The sequence below is a fragment of the Scardinius erythrophthalmus genome (assembly GCF_964197995.2).
Source record: "Scardinius erythrophthalmus genome assembly, chromosome: 21".
Taxonomy (NCBI): domain Eukaryota; kingdom Metazoa; phylum Chordata; class Actinopteri; order Cypriniformes; family Leuciscidae; genus Scardinius; species Scardinius erythrophthalmus.
In genome coordinates this window covers 10,978,454-11,003,173 of record NC_138241.1, presented here as the reverse complement: position 1 = coordinate 11,003,173, position 24,720 = coordinate 10,978,454, and the positions used below count along the sequence as shown (strand labels likewise).

At 37.5% G+C, this 24,720-nt stretch overlaps 2 protein-coding genes across 5 annotated transcripts; one reads left to right on the top strand and one right to left on the bottom strand.

Annotated features, from left to right (window-relative positions):
- The first annotated feature begins 4,534 nt into the window (after positions 1–4,534).
- Positions 4,535–15,139, top strand: oit3 (oncoprotein induced transcript 3). The gene is made up of 9 exons (XM_081350364.1): positions 4,535–4,985; positions 8,688–9,062; positions 9,154–9,267; positions 10,994–11,116; positions 11,202–11,324; positions 11,396–11,556; positions 12,393–12,805; positions 13,862–13,961; positions 14,106–15,139. The coding sequence occupies exons 1-9, from the start codon at positions 4,931–4,933 to the stop codon at positions 14,268–14,270; spliced, it is 1,629 nt and encodes a 542-aa protein (XP_081206490.1). The 5' UTR covers positions 4,535–4,930; the 3' UTR covers positions 14,271–15,139.
- On the bottom strand, positions 14,915–22,883 carry pla2g12b (phospholipase A2, group XIIB). 4 transcript variants are annotated; one of them, XM_081350365.1, is made up of 5 exons: positions 22,381–22,869; positions 20,019–20,107; positions 17,818–17,983; positions 17,136–17,192; positions 15,153–15,702 (listed from the first exon to the last, which is right to left on the bottom strand). In XM_081350365.1, exons 1-5 carry the CDS (start codon positions 22,742–22,744, stop codon positions 15,584–15,586), a joined length of 795 nt encoding a protein of 264 aa, XP_081206491.1. In that variant the 5' UTR covers positions 22,745–22,869; the 3' UTR covers positions 15,153–15,583. The 4 variants fall into 4 exon arrangements, with proteins under 4 accessions (XP_081206494.1, XP_081206493.1, XP_081206491.1 ...); XM_081350366.1 differs by having other exon boundaries at positions 15,455–15,702; positions 20,031–20,107; positions 22,381–22,883; XM_081350368.1 differs by lacking the exon at positions 17,136–17,192 and having other exon boundaries at positions 14,915–15,702; positions 20,031–20,107; positions 22,381–22,883.
- Positions 22,884–24,720: the final 1,837 nt, after the last annotated feature.

Genomic DNA, 24,720 nt, shown 5'->3' with positions numbered 1-24,720 from the left:
AATTAAACCACTTGATTCATATTGATTACCATCTATTTTGTACTTTGATGCAGCAAAGTTTTTGTTGTGTGGACTTTTATTTGTTTCAAAGATTTGGATGTTTGGAACGACATGATGGTGATGTCAGAAGTTTCATTTTTGGGTGAACTAACTTTTTAAATTGAAGTCAGTTCCTCACACTAAGCTGTTGTATGACTTCAGGAGACCTGGAATATAGTGTTTGAGTCATGTGAACTACTTTCATAATGTTCTTCTTGGAGCTTGACAGACATGATCACTATGAACTGTGGTTTAATGGAAAAGAGCTACATCAACTGTGACAATTCTTCAAAATTTCTCTATTTTGTATTAAAAATAATAATAACAGCCTAAATGAAACATTGTAAAATAATTTCCATTTTACTATTCCTTTAAACAGACATTTTTGGGAGGGAAAGCACAATCCAGTTATTGTAAACCAAACTGTGGTTTGTGGATTTTGCACATCTGGCTAAAAGTGCAAGAGGCCCTTCAGCAGTGATTTTTTGTCTTTGGTGAGGAGGTCAGGTCAATGGGATTTACCCAGCATGCTTGACTGGATTACGCTGTAATTTAACACAGCAAGACCTGAGCTCTAGGTGGTTATTTTAAGGACGACACAGCCTTTTAACTGCATTATATGCAACCCAGCTGGTTTCAGCGGAGCTGCTTCTCTCTTTTACCCGAGTCTGTGTGTTTTAATTGGGTCTATCAGATAATAAACTGAAGTTTAAACTGTTTCCATCACTCTTGTAGCTAATGAGTAGAGGATACTTGCACATCTACCATTAGTCCTGGAACAACTTTGTGGCGTATTGCTGACCCTAAGCATTATAATCGCCCTATAGGAAACAATTGACTAATTACATAAATCCTAAACCTTAAAATCTGACCGGTTGAATGTGATGTCATTCCAAGAACAATGAGGATGTTGATGGAAGTCAGAATCAAGATCACTGTGCACATTTGTGACAATATGGTATTAAAACAATGAAAGTTGAGCATTTGGTGCGAACATCTCGTCTCATGATGACCTTCATGAATTTTATATTTGTGCATAATCTTCGTCCATAGCAGTCCAAATCATTGAATCCATCATAAGCCAAAAATACATCCATTCTGCCTCATTTATGTGATCAACAGTCATAAATTCAACCCGATACACACTCCGAACTGTTATTGTAGGGCAAAAACACATCTCCTGCTCAAATAAGCCCAGTACACTGACATCCCTTGACCGTCTAAGAGGTCTTGGGCCTGGTCTTTATCTAATACGTTGATTTAAAAAAAAAAAAAAAAAAAAAAAATTATTATATTTGTAGGGTTTCTTTTTGTTTCAGGTTTTTTTTTTTAAATATATCCAATATATGGAATCTATTCTAAAGCGGGTGTTGCATGAATGTATGTTTACATGGGGAAATTATATATAAATGAATCAAAAAAGCCAAGATTATTATGAATGCTGATTGCCGATTAACAGACTCCTGGTTCATCAAGAGTTTAGTTTTTAATCCTAGTCCCTGGCCCTCCATGACCTCATCTGCTGCACAGGCTCTGATTGGTCAAGGTTCTCTCCTACATTGTCTTGTTTTAGCCTGTCTTTGCTCTCTCTCCCTCTCTCTCAGTCTCAATGCTGCTGCTCAATCACTGCAGCGCTGCCTTTATTGTAAACACTGACCTGAGAACAGAGAGTATGAAAGACCTGAGCGCACTATATAGTCTCCTTCTCTAACACCCCTGGCTCCGCCCATTTGCCCCTCTTTCTTTAGCTCCTCATTATACTCTCACACTGATTATGTTTTAGATACGTGCATTATTTTAAAGTTTTCTTCATGTGCACTTACAAGGATAATTATATTTCGGGGGGAAAAGGAAATGGGTGACTTTGAGTGAAAAACGTTTTTTTCATATTCTTTATTTGTTGGTTTTGTCATTGGCATCGGATGCTGTAATGTTAGAAGACTTTAAAAATGACAATGTAAAATCCTGTATCATTTATGAAATGTGTATAAAAGAGAAATGTAATTCAATTATCAATAAATACTTATCCAATTTTGAATCTGGTATTGGTTGATTGATTAATTTAAATAACAAGCTATTTATAGGACAACATATAGTACTGTATGTGGCCTGTCATGTTAATATACTGTACATGTAAGGTAAGATGGATGTCCTCAAACATAATTTTTTAATCTTAACACCATAGACCGCACAAAATCACAACACTTTTGATGAAAACTATGCTCTGCTTTGAATGTCTTTCTATTTATCTGAATATTCATCTTCTTGCTTGAGTAGTGGGGTAAAATCGCCTCTTTGAATATTTTTGTAAATTAAAAGTAAATGCACATTGTTCTTAAGGGCGCCATCTTCCCCTATATATATTACAATTCAAAATGCTGGATTTCCTATTATGCATTCATGTCTGTAGTGCGACATGGTATAATTTGTCTAAAACTACATACATTAAGAAGCTACGTGGATATTTTTTTCTTTTAATTCATTTGTGACACCACAGGACTATACAAGTGTACTGCGAAAGAAATTGTTACCAGTTAGGACATATACACTTTCATTTACAAGGGCGGGTGGGTCTAGATGTCACAAGGCCTTTTTTTCTGTAATTATAATTAATTAAATGTCCAAAAACACATTAGCATACAAGAGTGACGTATATAATCAAGGCTGAAAGGTTCGACTGTGTCCTTTTTTTATTTTACTTTACTTATTTTAATGTCAGGTCAGGGCAAGTGTCACATGTTTTATACTGTTATACAATTTATTATCTATGAACTGGCCAAAACAACAGTTGGTGTATTTATTTATTTCCAATGGCAGTCATTTATTTATTTATTGTAAATTTATATTTAATTTGTTTTTCATGAATTTTTTTTTTTTTTTTTTTTACATTTTGGCAATTTACCCTATAGTATAACCAAAAGGTTAGCATTTGTTAAATGAACATGCATCTTTATTTCCCAGCAATAACTTTTTTTTTTTTATGGTCAAGATGTTAAGATACTTCTGATTTTCAATCTAAACCTATTTCTATGAGAAATAGTCACTTGAGTAAAGTGCCCTGGTTTCCACAATGGGGTCCACAAGTTTAGAGCCACTAATTTAAGATATTTCTATTAAATGCAAATTGTAGTATTACCATTTAAGTAAAAAAATTCAAATATTTTCCAGTGGCAGTGAGTTTTGTATTTTTGCTTCACCAAGAAAATGGTTCCAAACAATGCCAAAACAACTGTTGCAACATACATTCTCCACCACTAAAACACGATGCTCAGCCAATCAAATGACTGGATCTATCAGTTTCCATGTGGTATCGTAACAGTAAACGGTTTGTTTCTAAATGAGCAGCAGCATTTGTTTTAGAGTCATATTTACCTCAACAACACCTTGACCTGCTCAACTCCTCAGTTTTTCCCACATTTAGCTGGACTTCCTACCAGATAGGAGGCTCCTGTTTGTACTCACTGTACCAGCAGCATACTCTAAACTTTGCATTATTATCCAATCACATACCTTTAAAGATGGTTCTTCCCTTCCTAAGCAAAGAAAACCAGATAGTTGTTCTCCCAGGATTCTGTTCTTGCAGAGTCTGAATTTACTCTGTGACAGATCTTAAGCAACTTGACACATTCCGGCACATTTCCCTTCTTTACTTGAGAGAGGGGGGGAAAAGCTCTGACCAAATTGACACATCCATGCCTGTTAAGCTCTAAGACTTGAAAAGACCAGCAACACCTCTCCAATTTGTCAATCTCCTCTAGACTTTTCCGTTTCTGTGATAACCTTCAGACACTTTCCTCCACTCTGTGCTAATGAGACCAATGATTAGCACATTGTCCTGCCTTTCCTGGGCTGCCGTGAAGGACAAAGGAAAGACGACAAACTTAACAAAGTACAAAGCAAAGTCGAACTGATTACTGACTAATAAATGGCTTAAAGAAATAGTTCACTTCAAATTGACCCCTTGCAACATAAAAGCAACCTAAAAGTATGATAAAAATGGGTTTTGTGATTTAGTAATTGTTAAATGATTGGTTAAACATGTACAGTAACAATAAAATAATACATTAATAACTAAGTTTTAAATTTTAAACTTAAATCTGGGTCTGTTTCACAAAGCTATTGAATGGCTTCACAAGCATGGAATGCAAGTCATGTGAACTACTTTGATCTATAGAAAGATATAGTGTGTAATATAACGCAAAACCATTGACTTATTATTTTTCCTCCCATTTCATATTTTTTCCACCACCATCTGTACAAACCCAATGGTTAGGTTTCAAATTTTAATAAAAACAATTTTAAAGCAGCGGTTACGTTTTATCTATATTTGACCCAAACATTGGTTGAGACAACCCCGAATTTTTTAGAGTGTATGTTTTCTAATCTAAGTGTTGAGCTTCCTTAGACTTAGTCTGACTTATAGGCCAATAACACCTGTAGGAAGTTCTACAGAGAGCAGGAGATGAATCTCCGCCTGAATTTCCTAACACACTGTCTACTAGAATGCATCACATCTGCTAATGTAGGCGGTTGACTGGTGTTGGGTCGGATGATAAAGGATTCTGGATGATGTATCAGGGTGGGATGGATAAGCCAGACTCCAGTAACAATGAGAGGATGGTCCTGTCTCTATCCGGACGGGTGGGTTTTCATAGACGTGGGACAAGAGGACAGGAGAACGGGTCAAGGTGAGATGGATGTCCTGTCCATGGGAAGACAACAAACAAATTATTTACAGTCATTGTGTTAGACACATCCCTCATAATGACATAGATAACAGACTCCACTATTAAACCACAAAGCTCTTCCACAAACTGAAGTGTCAAGACTGGGATGACAAGGTGTACATCTGTGATTTTCTCACCAAATAAAATCCTCTCTACCACTGGACATGCTTTTCACTTTGGTTGTTCTTTTACAAGCTGTGAGTACTGCACAGGCCATAGGTAAGCACTTCTTGTTTTACACTGCTTATTATTAATATAATGTGCTTATTACTTGAGCTTCATGCTAAAGGATGCCATTTTTATTGTATTGATATACCCACATTTTTCTGAAGGACATGTGAGTGATGCTTGTGCAAAAGTCATGACCATCATGATAGAGTGTTGTGGGTGGTTGCTAGGGTGTTGCAATGCAGTTGCTAAGGTGTTCTGAGTAGTTTCACTGTGTTGCTATGTGGTTGCTAGGAGGTATTATCTTATACAGGTCCTTCCCCAAGTCTTTATGATATTCTGGTCTCTATGGTTCAGATAACTCCTTCAATAAAAATCATAAAACAAAAGTATCGTACTGTAGTTATTGAGTTATGTTCAATATGAGCAACAGTAACAATGATGTTTTCCTTGGCAAAAACATTTAATAACAATGTGAAAGATATGGCTGACTAATATTGAATGGGTTCGTTTCATCAGGCATGACATCTAAATTAGTTTAAACTTTATTTTAAGGTGACATTGTTACAGTGTAATTGCATAAATAAGAACTGAGGGTAACACTTTATTTTACAGTGTTAGTAATAACTATAAATTATGCATAGTTACATGCAACTAACCCTACAACAAACCTAATCCTAACCCTACCCTATGTGTGCTATCTGGGTCAGGGTTAAGGTTGGGTTTAGGGTTAGTTGCTTGTGATTATGCCTAATTTACTGTTATTACTGTAGTAAGTATGTACCTTGTGTAACTATGTCACCTTAAAATAAAGTGTTATGGAATTATTGAAATGTAGCTGTAAAGATAAAGATTTTTGAAAAGATTTAAAGATTTTTTTCTCTCGATCAGTAGAGTTAAAAGGAGGAAATACTTTTGCCTCAGTTAATATTCTATTCAAATTTTTAATCGGTAACACTTTATTTTAAGGTGACGTAGTTACACGTTACTACATGTACTTACTATAGAAATAACAGTAAAGGATGCATAAGTTAATTAATATTACTCGGTACTTATCTGAGTTAGTACAATGTAACTACGTTACCTTAAAATAAAGTATTACGTTTAAATCTTCTTCAAGAAATATCCTTAATTTCAGCATTGTTTAATATACCAAAAGATACCCAAGAAATCAGCAATGTTTGAAGTGATAAAGAGCTCGATATGCAGCAGATGTGAAAGAGGACATGATTTATTATAGCGGTGTCCAGGAATACAGTGTTTACGGCAAACATTCTTGACCTGAACATCCGTTTCTCCTTGACCTCCAGCTGTTCTTGTATCAACTGAACATGCCTAATAGATAACCCTATCTACAGTCTGCCTGTGCTGATAGAACTACACACTTATTTACATTCAAAAAGATTTTGAGAAATTAGTCTTTACTAAGGCAATATTACAATAAACCTCTAACCCTAACTACCAAACTTTGATGCAAGCTTGTTTGTACAACAGGGGTGAATGATACCACAAATCAACGGACATGTAATGAGGGGGTGTTTCATATCAGAATATCAGAGACTGGTGGGGCTCTTTTGCTTCAGGCTAGTAAACAATCTCCTGCAACCATTCTGGACACCCAGAAAACACTCAGAATACCTAACCAAAAGCCAACGTCCTGGCATCATGGTGGTCATTTCCTTCAGAAAATGCAAAATACACATTTAAATGCATACATCATGTGTGGAAGGCAAATGTCCACCTACTTGAAGGTGTTCGAGTTTGCACAGAAAGCTCTCTGTTGTGATGATTTGGAGATATGGCCAGGGAGAGTTGATTCTATAATGTATAAACTCCCCATGAACCAGTGAACAGAGTGTAGTTGCCAATTTTTATTTGAACCGAGTTGATAATTTACTGTGGAAAGGATTCTCCCTCTATGCCTCATCAAGCGGCTGACGCTTCCTGACTAATGGTCATTTACACTCTATGCTGCTTCAATTTTCATCTCCACATGGTCCAGCAGAGCAGCCCAACTTCATATAAAGACCTAACTCATTTGTGGGGAGTGTTGGGGAGAGAGCAGCGGTGCAGTGCGGAGTATTGATTAGACACCTTTTGAAATCTACCAACCAACTGAAGGAAAATAGTTTTGCACTGACAGATTTTAACACGCAGTGCAAGCCTTCCTCTGTACTGCTTTAGTCATATTCCTCTGATTAAAAACACATTCCTTGCTTTCCTCGAACCACTTCTGAAAATACCTGCTTAGACCAGCATAAATTTCCATGATGGTCCTGAATGGTTAATCCCTGTTATTGTTAGTTGATGGTGGTCTAGCATGTGCAATAAAACTTAAAAACTTGTAAAGCTTGTTGATCAGCTCGTCTTTTAAGTGAAGCTGGCCGGTTAAGTTATAAGTTAAGTGTGTGATTTCTTGCCTCTAGCATCACCAAATAATAAACAGATTTTTCGGTAACACTTTCTTTGAAGACCATGCTTATAATGAATTATAGCTCCATTTATACTTACTTATAAGTAACTATTCATATTTTATAAATACATTTATAAAGACTCATACTGCATTATACGAACAATTATAGTTGCATTTATATTATTTTTGATAGTTACTTATAAGTCATGCATTTGTTTTTTCAATGCGCATGCTCATAATCCATTGTACACTAACTTATAAGTATTAATTAGTCATATGGTTCCATGAATGTATTTATAAAGATGCAGCCTGCATTGCTTTAATGTTATTATATTATAATTGCAATGACTTTTTAGTAACTTGGATTTATTTCTGTCAAATAAGTGAATATGTTTTTATTATTAGCTGTGTTGTGTTCTTATAAATACTTATTGTGAGTGATAATAGTTACTATGCTCTATAAATGCATCATTGATGGCTATAAGTAAAGTAAAACAATTTTCCTAAAGCAAATGTTATGAAATCATGAAGATGTGCTCATCGTACATTTTAGATAGTTTAATTGTAAATGTAACTAATGAACAATAATTCCTGTAATAAAAAAACATAAATTATTAATACAAAGAGTTGAAAACGATATATTTCTTTCAATGTTACATTAATTGACAAAAAACTGCAACAATATTTTTTTTAAGTAATTCCAAACTGCTATAAGCAATATCATGCATATGGCTGAGGAGATATAGATTTTAACAAATCATAATTACTATTCGTGACCTCTAATGCAAACATTAGCCATTAAATACATAATTGATAACTAATTGGTAGAGCAAACAAGGGACTCTGGAGCTATTTTATGTTTGATCATTGATAAATCAGTGTCTGTTATGAGCATGCGCATTGAAAAAGCAAATGCATGACATAAGTAATTATAAAATTAATATAAATGTAACTATAACTGTTCTTATAATGCAGTATAGGTCTTAATGAGTCTTTACAAATAGATTTATAGAATAGTAATACTTATAAATAAGTATAAATGGGGCTTTAATTCATTATAAGCATGGACTTCATAGAAAGTGTTACCGATTATTCTGTTAATCGCAATCTTAATTTGAATGATCCTGATATCAGTTCTTAAAATCACTTACTGGTGAAGTATGCAAATGCTTATAAACACGACCCCGATCTACCTTTGGTCAACAGATTGTCCCCTCCACATGTCTTACTTATAGTTGTCTTCTGCATATTTTCCTCTCTTCCAAATTAATATGCATGCATCACCAGTGTGTAACAGATAATGTTCTGACCAATTTTTACCTTTCTCTGTCATTGGTCAGCCCTAGATCCCTGCTCAGCGTATATCACTCTGAATGAACCATGGCGGAATACAGACTACCATGTCAACAACTCTGCAGGAGTCCCTCTGTGCGACCGGCACGTGGCGGGGGAATGGTATCGCTTTACAGGGATGGCAGGGGATGCTATGCCAACCTTCTGTATCGATGAGAACCACTGTGGTACCCATGCCCCCATCTGGCTGAATGGCAGTCACCCTCGGCCTAGTGATGGCATTGTTACCCTACATGCTTGTGCTAGCTTCAATAATAACTGCTGTCACTGGACAGCTAATGTGGACGTAAAGGCCTGTGCTAAGGGTTACTACGTCTACCGCCTACCCCGACCCTCAGTCTGCTTCCACGTCTACTGTGGCCGTAAGTCTTCCTACTGCCTCATTAGGTCTTTCTGACATGTTGGTTAAGAATTGACCTCCATCAGGCGGCTTCGTTATGTGTGTCGCCATAGATTTCTATGACATATGCGATGAGGTTGAGTGTAATGGAGCCAACTGCCCTATCGAGCCAGAATGCCGCTGTTCTGAGGGGACGGTTCTAGGCCCTGATGCACAGACATGTCTGGGTGAGTAACAGTGTGGTCCAGGCCTGGGCAAGAGAAATGCTTATAGAGCAGAAGAGTTATATTGCGATAAGAATGAGAGAGGGCTTTTGCAGTGATGGGAAAGAGACCATAGGACTGTTGAGAAACAATCCACTAATGTACAAAGGCAGCCAGCAAAATCAATGCCTTTAAAGATAAAAAGAAAAGAAAAAAAAGAATAGAGTGCAAATTATCCAGCAATTTTCAGGGTGTCTACATTTTTAAAGGATTTTCTGTTGGTAAAATTAAGGACACAATCTGTTTAAATTTGTCTTGCAGAACCCAAGTTGTTTATTTGCTCCCAATTGGTACTGTTGCTATGGTTACATCTCAGAATGAACGTAACTTATGTTCACAAGTCTATTTTTTAAGGATATGCAGTTTTTACAAGAACAGAGGCCAAGGGTAAATGGATGTTTAAGACCGTAGGGCATTGGTGTCCAATCCTGCTTTTGGAGGGCCACTGTCCTGCAGAGTTTAGCTCGGTCCCTGATCAAACACATCTAAACCAGCTGATCAAGGTCTTCAGGATTATTCTAAAATTCCAGGCTGATGGGTTGGAGCAGGTTAAACCTAAACTCTGCAGGACATTGGCCCTCTAGGAGCAGGATTGGATACTTGTGGTGTGGGGCCAAGTATCCTGACACAATCTGACCCATTTGAAACATTGTTAAAATCTATACTTAAAAAGAAAATGTACTTTAAAGATACTCCAAACTTCTGTTTTTACTTAGTCAGACTCATCAAATCCTTCCTTAATTTGCATAATGAACACATTGCATTAAGCAGTTCTGCTTCAGAAGCTGGTAAGAGAAAGTGTCAACTTTAAATGCTGTATTGAAGGGCAAAGATTTAGTAGGACAAAAATGAGTAAATGGAATAAGTGAAAACAATTTGATTTAATTGAATGTGTTCATTAACTGGATTGGATGTAATTAAGGACATCAAGCCCTCTGTCCCCTCATTGATCTTCTCTCTCTCTGTCTTTCAGTCTTTTCCGTTAGCATTTAATTACCTTTTTATACGGTGGCCGAGAGGGCTCAACGTACTGCAACTGAAGAAATCACATGCAAATAGAAAAACTCCAGCAAATTAAGAAAACATCAGTTTGACAACACATGTGATAAGATCTGGATGTTAAAATAAACAAAACAAAACTCACCTTTCAGGTCATCGACAACAGCACTGACGAGTAGACACTGAACTATAAGCATGTCTCAGCCAAGTTTGTCACTTGTTGGGGTCCCCTTGAAACATTCTGTTCTATTTGCAGCACATGTTGTCAAACTGGTGAAGATGTTTTCTTAATTTGCTGGAGTTTTTCTAATTGCATGTGCTTTCTTCAATTGTAGCGCATTGAGCCCTCTCGGACACCGTCATTTTACCCTCCACAAACAACTTAACTAATCACTGTCTATTCCAATGCCAGAAGAACATAAATGACTGGCTTTGTTGCAAAACAGTGATCTCCCTAAAGAGGGAGCATGTTAAGGCAGAATTGTGTCGCTCCCGACACAAAGATTGTTCCGATAAAGTATATATATAATAAAGTCTAATGTAGCATTGCATGTATCCTTCGTATAGAAGGCAAATCAGTCTTTTTCAGTTAGGCATGTAGACAGCAGGGGCAACTAGGTTTAAGAACAGAGCCACAGCTCCATCTGTTTCTATCCCACATTCAAGTATCTGTTTTAACTGTGATCTGAAGATGTAAACGAATGTGAGAAAGGGAATGGAGGATGTGCAGAAGTTTGCATCAACACCAAGGGCTCTCGTCGATGCGAGTGTGGACGAGGTAAAGTGCTGGACGTTGACGGGAAGAGCTGTAAAGGTAAGAACGTGGTAAGACAGCGCATCCTGAATATGGGCAGACTTTCATTTAAGTCATGCATTGTGGTTTTTGTGGTTCTGTGTAGAGACTGAAGGATGTGACAATGTGAATGGAGGCTGTAGCCATGGATGCTCCTCAGAGGACGACTCCTATTACTGTCACTGTCCCCGGGGTCTGATGCTGGGAGAGGACAAACAGACCTGTCAGGGTGAGCTGAACCTCTCTCCCTTTTTCTGTCAGGGTTTGTGGACTTCACTTTGACATTTGTTTTGTGTGCAGTCCCTGTGCAGTGTGATCCTAGTTCCATAGAGGTCTCGGTTCCCAAAGACCTGGTTGGAGGACTTGAGCTCTTCCTGTCTAACACTTCCTGCCGTGGCATTTCCAATGGCACTCACATTAACCTCCACTTTAGTCTGAAGACCTGTGGCACTGTGGTCCAGGTAAAAATTATTATGGATCTGTCAAGCTTTGATTTGAAAGTCAACGTGAAATCTAGACTGACCCTGTTTACTTCTGTAATGCATATTTCTGGAGTTATTGTACATGATTAAAAAGTTTGCGTTAGTCCAAATAAATAAAAAAGTTTGTATTTGTAATCTAATTAATCATGTGACATTCTCCTCTTATCCATCATATTTATGACCTTGAGTGGGGAAAAGTAACGGCAGTATCTTTAATTTACCCCATTGATGGTAATAAATATGGCAGATGAGCAGAAATGTCACATGACTAAAACAGATTCGTTTTTTGGATAACAAAGTAATTTAATGTCAGTGTTGTTAATGCAATAACACCAAATAAAGCTAGAGTCAATAAAAAAAGCCTTATAGTTATACCGCTCCAGAATGTGAACTTGACCTTCAGCCTCCACATCCTGGTCAAAAAGTCAAGTCAAATTTATTTGTATAGTGCTTTTCCCAATGTGTATCATTTCAAAGTAGCTTTACAGAGAGTCATCCTGTTATGTCAATAACGCCTTACCATGATTTATCATAGAGCAAGCGTTAGGGCTAGACCCTAAAAAAGTCTCCTCAAAAGTACACTACTTGCAAGTGGTGTTCCTTGAAAAACCACAGCAAGCTCGCATTCGGGTCTGGTTCCATTCATTTTCACATTGCAGCCCTAATGGATAAAATCCTAATGGATCATTTTTTTCCTCATTGTCACATTACTGAGGTAAAATAGATGGCAAATGGTATTACATGTTGACTTATAAAATACTTGATAGTTCTCTGTGAATGTAGTGGAAAATCCTTTCCCTTTCTCTCTGGTTCAGGTGATTGATGACAAAATCGTTGGCACCAACTTGGTGACAGGGTTGCCCCGGTCTAGTCCCAGCAACAATGGTGATTTGATCGTGCGCACCAGTAAACTACTGCTGCCAATCACGTGCGAGTTTCCGCGGCAGTACGAAGTGTCAGATGGATACCTGCCGAGTCTGAGCAAAACAGCGCTGGAGTTAGCGGGACACAGCGAAGGAATATTCCCCTTCAGTTTAGAGCTGTTTAAAAGTGCAGAATTTTCTGAACCGTACAACCAACCTCCTCAACTGCGGTTGCGTGACTCGTTGTACTTCGGCGTTGAGCCTCGAGAGCGTGTGGATGGCCTTGCTGCCTTTGTTGAAAGCTGTTTTGCCACACCTGGTCCCAAGGCTGACCAGGCCTTAAAATATTACCTCATCAAAGATGGGTAGGTATTCAGAAGAATTCAAATATGAAGGGATACTGTTCTGTATGCTCATAATACCATACTGTATACTCCATGACTGGTGCTATAAGGCATTTTATTACATGGCTCTGTGGAATGCTTAATTCTGATTGGTCAATCGCACCATCCAGTGATATGTTATTCCCAGATAACAACCGCTCAAAACAGAAACACAGGCTCATCCGGGTTACTGAAGTCAGCAGCGATATACGCTTGCTAGGAAAGTTTTTTCTTAGTGGAAGTTTTGCATTTGTTTGGCAAATAAAATACAAAAACTCAGTCGAATCAATATTTTGTGTACAGCTATTAAATTATGCCATCCAGTATCGTGGACTCGCTCTCTCGTTTCATACAAACGCAGCTGCTGCCATTTTGTGACTATAGTTTTGTACACTTTTGGATTATGAGATCCAAACACTACGATTTTAAAACAGTTTAATCTGAAATCTATATTTCTTATCTCCATAATTATTTATGTGGTGAAATGCTGTGCGAAATACGAAATGCTAATAAGTGGTATGACTGTATCTCTTTAATGTCCGTCTAGTTTGAACTTGCCGCGCTAGCAACTGCTCTTTCCACAGAAGCTTTGCGTTTAAAGACCTAATATAATATTTCAACTCAGATCAATATTTCTTGTCTAATTATTTACTTACGTGGCAAGTTGCCTTGTAATAAGCGGGATAATGTGCGTTATCCCTTACTTAGCCATTTTGCTAACTTCAACTAGCCACTGAATTAGACCGTCCTATCTCTTCTACCACAAGATCCCTCTCCAAAACCTGAATACTTTAGCAAACCTGACACATAAAAGGCAGAGTATGATGGTGTTTTCTGAATTGCTTAAAAATAATTTTTAGCTGTTTTTTAGAGCCTACGCCTCTCACAGAGCGAGGACACCTGAGTGTTATGTCATATCTATCGGTAGCCTATAATTTATGTGTGATATTTTGAGGAAAGATTGCTTACAGCACCTTTACACAAAGGCAGAGTCTATATTTAGAGACTGTTGTGCTTTAATGGCCTTATGTTTCCCAGCTGCATTTCAGACGAAACAGTGCGTCAGCTTTCGGCTAAAGACCAGCTCTCCAAACACTACCAGGTCCCGGTCTTCAAGTTCATCGGCAAGGACAACAGAGTGAGTAGCGAACAGGTTCATGCTGGGAAATTCAGCTGTGTCCGATGCATGTGTTTTTGTGTGCTAATGAGGTAGCTATAATGAGTGTGTGTGAGAATGAGTGGGTCATTAAATCAGGTATGTTATGCGTACTGTGTGTGTTAGGAGGTGTTCCTGCATTGCCGTGTGCTGGTGTGTGGGCAGGCACAAGGGGAATCTCGCTGTACACAGGGTTGCAGAAAGCGCTTGAGGCGACATCTCTGGACAGACCAGCACCAAGAGCAAGACGTTCTGTCCAGCGGACCCATTCGGATACTGCCAGACCCATGAGACCACACACATCTATAACATCTCTTACATACATAAAGAAGACAACGCCATCTACAGGCTACTTTACCGTATTTAAATACATGCATACTGTATATCTACAGTAATCTTACATTTATGAGTAATATAAGGAGCATTTGTTAAAGTCTTGTTTCACTTGCTTCCTTCCACTGCTTCTGACACTATATTAACATAAACCTCATCTACCAGACCAAAAATATGCATTTATTGTAGGCGATGTGTGTGCAATTAACAGTATAAGTCTGAGCATTTCAATAAAGCTTAGGATATGAAACTGAGTGCTGGCATTTTACAATTTTGAATAATTTGCATTTATATTCAATACTGTTTTACTAATGGGGAAAATAAAATGATTTTACAGCCAATAAAGGTATTTTTCACAGTCTGTAGTCACATTGTCTCTCACAGGGGAATACACATTCCTGTGTAATACTGTTAAACACTGATTCTACATTTAATTACATTTAAAACAAAAAGCCAAATTAAACTATTTGGTTTAGGTGAGCATTTCAGTTTTCAGCATATGATATTCAGACAGTTAAACAATATTGTTTAAATAAATATCATTATTTGCATTAGTGAGGTACTATTTTGATTATGCCAAAACAAACCAACAACTTAAATTTAGTTTGGAACATTGTTTATTAATAGTACAATAAATGTTAAAAAGGTGTCAGCTATTGTGGGACGTTTGTATTGCAATTTCCCTGTTCTCTATATTTTAATGAGCTCTTTATTTAAATCTTTAGCATTAACTTTAACAAATATATTGTTTTTTATTGTACATATGAAATTGAGACTATATTTATGGATATTTTCTTCCTATATAATAAACCCATACACAAGCACACACACTACAAATTTATGGAACACTTTTACACATGCGATATAAAATCTTTTGTGTTTATTTAACTCAATTGGATCCATTAAGCACCAGGGTTACTGGGTAAACCTCATGAGCATGTCAAGAACATGTAATGGTCATATTTCACCCCAAAAAGTAAAAAAATCTATTGCTGCAATGCAAAGAAAATAAAGATACATAAATTAAATAATATATGTTTTATTAGTAGTATTTATACGACACAATAGTATGATAAATATTATAATAATATAATAATTAGAATTTAGAATGAAAATATGCCTAATTTCTTCTTTGAATTTTTGTGGTGAAATGTGACCTGGGTGTGTTTTAATGAGATTCATCATAATACTGACCCATTGTGTGGAGTAGTTTAAACCTGTAAAGTGTTTAAATGTGTTGAATGTGGTGTGTTTCTGTGGTTTGCAGGTCTTCACAGCTCATCCTTCTCTTCTCCTTCACAATAGCAGGATGCCCTCTGGCCATTCATGAAGGGCCTGCAGCCCAAAGTCCACACAGTGTTATACATAGTGTCCGCAAAGGTCTCGCATGCTAGAGATAGAGAAAGAAGGGAAAAGAGGTTGAGGGGTTTTTATTTCTCTGCACTGTTTGTTTTTGATTTCCTATAGTTTAAGATGTTTTTTTTTTTTTTTTATCTGGGTCATAATAGATAATAGATCTGTTCCAATAAGACAAGAGATCAGAGACCATTCCTCCATACAGAATCTCTCCAGATCCTTCAGATTCCCAGATCCATGTCGGCGCTTCTTCTGTTCAGTTCAGGGCTGGGGACTGGGATCGCCATTGACAAGATCCAAACATGGCCTTTTATAAAATTTCTAGCACAGGTTATGCTAACGGGCCATGTTATGATCTTCCAACAGGACAGTGATCCAAAAACAAACATCAAAATCAACACAAAAATGTGTCACTGAGCACAAAACCAAGCATCTGCAATGGCCATCCCAGTCCCAGACCTGAACCCTATAGATGATGAGTGTGCTGAACTGAAGAGGAGAAGCGCCAACATGGATCTGGGAATCTGAAGGATCTGGAGAGATTCTGTATGGAGGAATGGTCTCTGATCTCTTGTCAGGTGTTCTCCAAACTCATCCGGCATTATAGGAGAAGACTCGGAGCTGTTATCTTGGAAAAAGGAGGTTGCAAAAAGTATTTAATAAAAGGGGGCAAATAATTGTTCCCAATGTGTTTTGGAGAAAACCATGTATTTCATAATGTGATTTTCCCCCCATTTTCAATCTCTTCCTTCAATGAAAGGTTAGATTTTTGCTAATTTTTAAAATAAAATATCAAAAGGATTAACAATGCAGATTTATTTTTTTACAGCAATCTTTGATCATATTTACCAAAGGGGCAAATAATTCTGACCAGAACTATATATATATACACACTCACCTAAAGGATTATTAGGAACAATTAGGGATTGTTCAATTTCTCATTAATGCAATTATCTAATCAACCAATCACATGGCAGTTGCTTCAATGCATTTAGGGGTGGTGATCCTGGTCAAGACAATCTCCTGAACTCCAAACTGAATGTCAGAATGGGAAAGAAAGGTGATTTAAGCAATTTTGAGCGTGGCATGGTTGTTGGTGCCAGACGGGCCGGGCTGAGTATTTCACAATCTGCTCAGTTACTGGGATTTTCACGCACAACCATTTCTAGGGTTTACAAAGAATGGTGTGAAAAGGGAAAAACATCCAGTATGCGGCAGTCCTGTGGGCGAAAATGCCTTGTTGATGCTAGAGGTCAGAGGAGAATGGGCCGACTGATTCAAGCTGATAGAAGAGCAACTTTGACTGAAATAACCACTCGTTACAACCGAGGTATGCAGCAAAGCATTTGTGAAGCCACAACACGCACAACCTTGAGGCGGATGGGCTACAACAGCAGAAGACCCCACCGGGTACCACTCATCTCCACTACAAATAGGAAAAAGAGACTACAATTTGCACGAGCTCACCAAAATTGGACAGTTGAAGACTGGAAAAATGTTGCCTGGTCTGATGAGTCTCGATTTCTGTTGAGACATTCAGATGGTAGAGTCAGAATTTGGTGTAAACAGAATGAGAACATGGATCCATCATGCCTTGTTACCACTGTGCAGGCTGGTGGTGGTGGTGTAACGGTGTGGGGGATATTTTCTTGGCACACTTTAGGCCCCTTAGTGCCAATTGGGCATCGTTTAAATGCCACGGCCTACCTGAGCATTGTTTCTGACCATGTCCATCCCTTTATGACCACCATGTACCCATCCTCTGATGGCTACTTCCAGCAGTATAATGTAGAATAATCTACAAAACCTTTTTATTTCCGTCCCATATCGGCTCGCCATGGGAATTTTCCTAGCACTCCACCCTCCCCAGCACCACCTGCATAGATCTGCTAGAGTGTTCTCCCTACTTTCCTTGCAGCAGTTCACATTCTATTCACTGTATTTATATGCACGTTTCAGCAGTAGCCTTCGCTCGTGTGCATTATAGTCCGTTTTGGATGGATGTTTTTCAATGAAATTGCCACTCTGTACTATGGGACTGGCTTCTGCTCTAGAACTGTTCAGGGACCTTTTGGAATAGCTTCTGTGTCTCAGCTCACTAGGTTTTGTAACAGGGTTGAAATGTGTGTTGCATGTGAGTATTTCGCACCTTCAACCTTTGACATGAGGCCCAGGCTCTTCTTCAGGTCACCACAGATGCTATGGAGGCACCAGCGGAATTTGGTGTCACAGCGGTACTTGTTAGAGCCACAGGTTTCATAGCAAATGTCTAGCTGGTTACAACATTTGGTCATGGCTGGAACACCCATATCAAACTGTGGAGTAACAGCACATTACACAACATGCGCATTAGAACTTTTACAATAATAAATAAACCAATTAACCAAAAACAACCATTGGAATTACTGTGGTACTAAAACCAGAGTGATACACTACAGTGCTGTCTATTACATGAGAGAGGAATATGCAGTATAAGGAAAATAGGTTAAGATTTTAGTTGTACTGTTAACAAACAAACACACACAAGTGCAGACATACGAAGAACTTGTTAGTCACAAAAAATGGAACAACCTGTACACCCTTTCAATGCCCAACTCAAATTATAATGTAATGTATTTTAAGTCTATACATGTCAAGTCAAGTCACATTTATTTATATAGCGCTTTTTACAATACCGATTGTTTCAAAGCAACTTTACAGAGATAACGGGAAAATAGTGCAACAAAGTTTGTTTCCAGAAGAAGATAGCGTCACAGTCCAGCATAAGTAAGTTCAGTGATGTTTCATTATTGTTGTAATAAAGTTATTAATTTAGTTCATTTATATATAACTGCTCTGGAGAAAACTGTAATGTCATCGTCCAGGGGTGCGTTTCCCGAAAGCATCGTTGGCCAACTATGGTCGCAAGTTCCGTCGTTACCAATAGAGTTCAATGGACATTGCGATGAACTTGCGACCATATTGGCCAACGATGCTTTCGGGAAACGCACCCCTGCTCAGTTCAGTTCTCATATAATGGTGTCAATGCAGGCAGGTCAATAATATTGTTGAATATTAAATTAAATGTCCCAAACTAAGCAAGCCAAAAGCCAGTAGCAACAAAGGTGAAAAAAAGGTGACAGTGGCACTGTTGCATCGGTAATGATTATTTACTTTATAAAGTAATTCTATAAAATTATGCAATTTTACTTGCTTTGCAATGTAAGCAAAGACTGCAAATATAGTGTATTATGGTGCTACGCATGTTCGTTGTGTGCCAGGCTTAAAATAAATCACAAAATTTCAATATCTAGCAAGGAGTTCCTGCTCCATCTTTGGTGTGAAAAGGATGAAAACTCTTGATTTGGTTATAGCCATGGTTATTTAAGGGATGCAACAATGGTGGTTAGACTCGCATCGTAATTCATAATGTTGAAACATAAGACAATTACATTTGTCGCCCATACTAGAGGAGGATACAGATATATTGCCTTTATAATTACTTTCTAAATGGACATCTTAAACTTCATAATTATGAAAAAAGTCAGAAATTACATAGAGGGCTGTCCATGAGTCTTGTGTGGAACATATTTGGCACAAATGCCTTTCTCTTTCCTGACAGCAATCTCATCAGCGCTTCGGCTGGATGCCAAACTTAACTGTCCAGAACCTGTTGGATGTTTACTCTCTCTTCAGAGTCCTTGTTATTCTCTCAGGTATAGGAGCCACATATTAGAAATTTTGTCAGGCCTTAAACTTAATGCTATAACTTAAGGTCTGGTCCACATAGCAACTTATATGGCCAAGAACCACCCAGTTAGAAAGGAAGAGCCAGTCTAACTAAGTCTGATGTAAAGTAACCAAACTCAGTTTTTCGAAGTTAGGGGTTTAATTGAAATATATTACCATAATATTAGTTGTGAAAACATAGAAACATACTCAGATTTTTTTATATCTAGTTTACTTGTTGCTAAGTGCCACAAATTATTATTATTATTTAATTTTTTTTCAGATTTGATGCCATTAACCTGCCAGCTTCTCTAAAGGCCAACGCTTTATATAAGTCACTGTACTTTGAATCCCAAAGTCATTGATCAGTGACTTGTTTCCATTTAAACCAGCAGGGCCACCTTTATGTTATCAGATACACATTGCACAAAATGATCTAATTTTCTCTTCTGTCTAACTCAAACATGTAAACATTAACAGGCTGATTTTGATGGATCCTTTAATTATAAGTTAGATTGATTTGTTGACCAGTGCACACTTCATAGGCCGGACTCCCACAGGTCATTCATGGAGATGGTTCTTAGCAAAGCTTCAAGGCGGTTGGCCACTGGTTAATGTTAGTAGAGATAAAGGGACACATACACTGTTCGGTACCTGGAAACCAAGAAGTGAGGTGCTACAACCATCAGGTTCTGGCATCTGATAGCCAACACGAGGCTGAGGAGCTTTACCTGAAAAACAAAAATGATACATTAGAATATAGAATATAGAATATATTTAATAAAAAAAATAAAAAAATAATATTGTTAATGATCTTCATTAGAATACATTTCACATAACAGTGGCTTTAAGAATTTTGCTTACAAATCTGATGAAAATCTAAAGCAGATATATATTGTTGTGTGGACCCCTGAGATCCACTGAAATTAAAGGTTGCAAAAGTTATTATTATTATTATTATTATTATTATTATTATTTTATTTTATCAAAAAATTTTTTGCAGTGATGCCATAGAATAACCATTTTGTTTTCCCTAAAGAACCTTCCATTAAACAATTAGTAAAATAACAACTCTCTTAGTGGGAAGAACATTTAAAGTTCCCTGGATGTGAAAGGTTATTCATGGAACAATAAATGCCAATAAAGAACCTTTATTTTTAAAAGTGTATAATGAACCTAAAACATTATTATTTTTTGGCTTCACAATGTTTCTTGAGTCGTACACAACTTTGTCAGCTTTTATTAACAAAGGGACAATGCAAAAGGCAGAATCTTAACAAGTAACACCATGTTTTGTACTACAGATTTAACATTTGAGACCAAAGATGCATTTTTGTCTTTTTAGAATTTCTGTACCCACTACCATTAATTCAATCTTATTCAGTATTATTAATTTCCTATTATCACTGTAATGCCGCTTTGGAACAATCTACATTGTTAAAAGCGCTATATAAATGAAGATGACAGATTATTACATTTTAAGACATCTATTGAGAAATATCTAACATGGAGTTGTGATCTTCAGATGAAATAGAAGGGTACAGTTGTGTATCGCTTGCATAGCTATGAAAAAAAACCTAATTCCTGAAAACATTACCTAAATGTAACAAATGTAAATAAAACAGCAGAGGTCCTAAAACGGAGCCCTGGGGAATTCCAATGTCAATAAAATATATGTGATCATTTTTTTGTTTTCAAAGTAACAAACCACTGTCTAAATAAAGCAATATTTAAGTCATTGTTTTCTCTGTAACAATTTTAATTGCCTGATAAATTACAGAGAAATCTAACATATACGGTAGACATGTATGCATTAATTTATACATGGAGCATTCCAATTGACTGCATGGTGTAACAGTATAAAACATTTCAATCAATGCAAAAGAAGGTGACACTGTCCATGGAATGTTAGTTTCATTATAAGATTAGACACTACAACTACTCTATTATCTTAGCTTTAGCATTTAGTCAAGGCTCAATTACCAAATGTTCAGTATGACTTTTGAACCCTCATTAAGTATTATGCAATTATTTTGCTTAAGCTGTACATAGACCGATACTGACCAATTTGACTTTGAGTGAATAAAATACTCACTACCCTTCTTAGGTAACATTAAACATTAAGAAAATTGAAAATTTGCACTTACTCATATCGCTAATTAGCTCAATGCATGGATTTATTCTGCCTGCATTAAGTTATATTAATTAGGATTCCATTTACACTTTTTTTACTTGGAAAAACTAAGCAAAGAGTGCAAGTCTGTCATTCTGAAACCAGAAAAGTAATACAAAGGAGTCAAGATATAAAATAACTACATTCTCTTATTCATAGGCATATGAAATATTCTGTTTCATCAGTGTTTTCTGTAGAGTGGTGTGATCTACTTGCCCAATGCCACACTGTGTCTTTCAACATGAGGACTTAGGACAGATCAGTGAGGGCATGTTTCAGATGTTTCAGCTTATCAACAAAATGAATTCTGTTTTTCATTAGTATCACACATTAGTTAATATTCAACTCTGATCTTAGCTTTGTAAGCTAAACTAAGTTTTACTAGCTAAACTTAAATGCAGTTCATCCAAATATTATTATGAAATCATTATTTATTCACCTTCTTTACTCTCCTATTTTTAATGGAACACAAAATGAGAAGTTTTGAAGAATGTACACACTATTCTTTAACATTCAATGACAGTTCATGGTGAACACATCTATCAAGATCCAAAAAGGACATAGAAGTGTCATAAAAGCAGTCAATATGACCCCTTTTGGAAATCTACAGTCTTGATCACTAACAGTCAACATTCTTCAGAACTTCTCTTTTTGTGTTCCACAGAAGATAGAAATTAATTCAAGTTTGGAACAACGTGAGGGTGATGAGTAAATCATTTTAGGGAGAACTGTTTTATTGTTACCGTCTTTGTCAAAAGCATATAGTGTGACACAATCTCAGATCTGAGAAGTGTCATCCGATGTGCACTGAGACGATACTATTTCACTTACCATGTCTACAGCGGTACTGACATACACCATCCCGGCCTCCCATCAGCTCCAGTATAGAGTCAAAATAGCCATTCACTGCCTGGAAACTCCCTCTGATAGAACCGAAGCCCCAGTCCGAATCATCCTCAGATTCTTGTGTGGTACTCTGGGTCTCTGCAGGTTTTCCCTCAACAGGGGCATCTGCCATCAAGATGTGTTCTGCCTGGTACTCCCCATTAACTAGAACATCTGGGGTATCACCAGCTTGAGCTTCAGGTAAAGCAGGCGAATCCTCTGCCGCCCCATCAACAGAGGCCTGGATAAGTGTGGCAGCCAAGCTTGTGGAGATACACAGCAGAAGCAACGGCAGCGCACGTGGAAACATGATTTGACAACAGGTCCTTGGAGGTCTGTAGGCTCCAAGGAGAAGGGGAGACAGATAAAGTCAAAGCGCTTAGAGGAAAAGAGGGAGCAGCACAAACAGACACTGTTGATAGTGCTTCGTGGAAGGGACTTTGACCTGTGATTAGATCAAGCAGACAGCAAAGCATTGATTGGTGCTAAGGTTAAAGGTAAGGTCCAATCTCTTGCTGAGGCTTGCTCTCTCAGTGAATTACAGCTGCACTAACCCTGTGTAATCGACTCTTGGCTTTCATTATCTGCAGTCCACACTTCACCTGCAATATGATCTCCTGACACACACAGTCATTTTATCTATAGAGCTCTCGTGTTTCAACTATTTTTGCTATTGACACACTGTTGGTAATCTCAAGGGCCTATGTCTTGATTTGGTCATGCGTAATTAGTATGAGCCATGGTGATTGCAGGTATGAAGTAAGGAATGAAGTATTTTCTTTCTAATTACACTTGAATACACTGTATAACAAACATAGTTTTATTTTCTGGATTCAAATTAATTTGGATTTTTTTTTTTTTAAGAATTAAGTAAAAAATGTCAGTGTGATAGTTCTGTTAGTTTAGACAGAAAAGACATACAGTGTAGGCTGAAGGAGTGGGCAGAATTTAGAGAAAATGTTTCAAAAATTATTTATTTATATTTATATTTGGGGATTTTGATTTAGAACCCTAAAAAAAGTTTGTACATTATGTATGTGTGATTGACAAAGTCAACATACCAGACAGCAACATAGTGTCGGCCCAGATCCGGCCCACATCTGGTACGCATGGAATCCACATGCACCAGATGTGGCCCGGATCTGGGCCGACACTCTTTCCCTGTCTGGGGTACTATGTTAATGTTAATAGTTAAAGTCCGCGTGAACCGGAAGTTGCAAACAACTTTTCTCCAGTGTTGTGACGTATTTCCCAGTGAAAAGGAATATTGAATATTGGCAGGGTTTTACTCTAGCGCTCCTCCTCTCCATCTCTGCTCATAGCAGACTAACGGTTTGAGGGGAGTGGTTAAGCGTTTCCCAAACCAAGCCGTCAAACATACGTCATCAGGGAAGGTCCTCCAATGCAGAGGGGAGGGGCATTTTCAGATTTTGATTAAAGATTACGAAGCCAAAAATTTTTTTTGTGTGGATTGACTTGCATGGATGAATTGTTCACCACAAAACGATCAATTTAGGCAAACAAAGTAAATATGGTCAGTTTTGATTTCATGTGGACTTTAATAGTTATTAGAAAGGTGTGTCTGCACTGAATGTGCAGTTGTTCACACAGTTTCTTATCATATGGACTGCAGTGATAAGCAGTTCTCTCCAGTCTCTCCCTGTTTACTGAAGTCAGCTGGACCCCGACCGTATCCAGATCAGATGGTGGACCTGCTCCTGGACCCATCCATGACGCATCCCTGAAGTGCCAGCCTCATCAGCCCTGTGAAGGCCTCATCGGCACGACCAATCTGACTTCTGACCTGTAATGCTGCCTGAATCATAATCATACACTGTTCGCTCGTTGGCCAGAGGAGAAAAGGCCCCCAGACTGAGCCTGGATTCTCACAAGGTTTTTTCTCCATTCTGTCACCTGATGGAGTTTTGGTTCCTTGCCACTGTTTTGCCTTGGCTTTTGGCTTGCTTAGTTGGGGACATTTAATATTCAACAATATTATTGATCTGCCTTACTTAGGGTGGACGATGACGCAATTGTCTTCTAGAAACAAACTTTGTTGTATTATTTTCATGTTATCAATGTGAAGCTGCTTTGATACAATCTGTATTGTAAAAAGCGCTATATAAATAAAGGTGACTTGACTTGACAATGTCCCTGATTCCACTGTGTAGGAACATGTTCTGGTTGATAACCAATAAGTGGAGATGTACAGTTATGAGCTTTCACCTCTATTGCTGCAAATAGATAAAAAAAAAATAATAATATTTATAGTGAACATGAACACAC

Excerpts from the sequence above, each read along its gene's own strand:
- oit3 (XM_081350364.1), top strand. The coding sequence starts at position 4,931 with ATGCTTTTCACTTTGGTTGTTCTTTTACAAGCTGTGAGTACTGCACAG. Across the intron at positions 4,986-8,687 it reads GAGTACTGCACAGGCCATAG|CCCTAGATCCCTGCTCAGCG; the intron begins GTAAGCACTTCT and ends GTCATTGGTCAG. Across the intron at positions 11,117-11,201 it reads TGACGGGAAGAGCTGTAAAG|AGACTGAAGGATGTGACAAT; the intron begins GTAAGAACGTGG and ends GGTTCTGTGTAG.
- pla2g12b (XM_081350365.1), bottom strand. The coding sequence starts at position 22,744 with ATGTTTCCACGTGCGCTGCCGTTGCTTCTGCTGTGTATCTCCACAAGC. Across the intron at positions 17,984-20,018 it reads GTTTCCAGGTACCGAACAGT|TTTGATATGGGTGTTCCAGC; the intron begins GTATGTGTCCCT and ends GTTACTCCACAG. Across the intron at positions 17,193-17,817 it reads CCTCATGTCAAAGGTTGAAG|AAATCGAGACTCATCAGACC; the intron begins GTGCGAAATACT and ends ATGTCTCAACAG.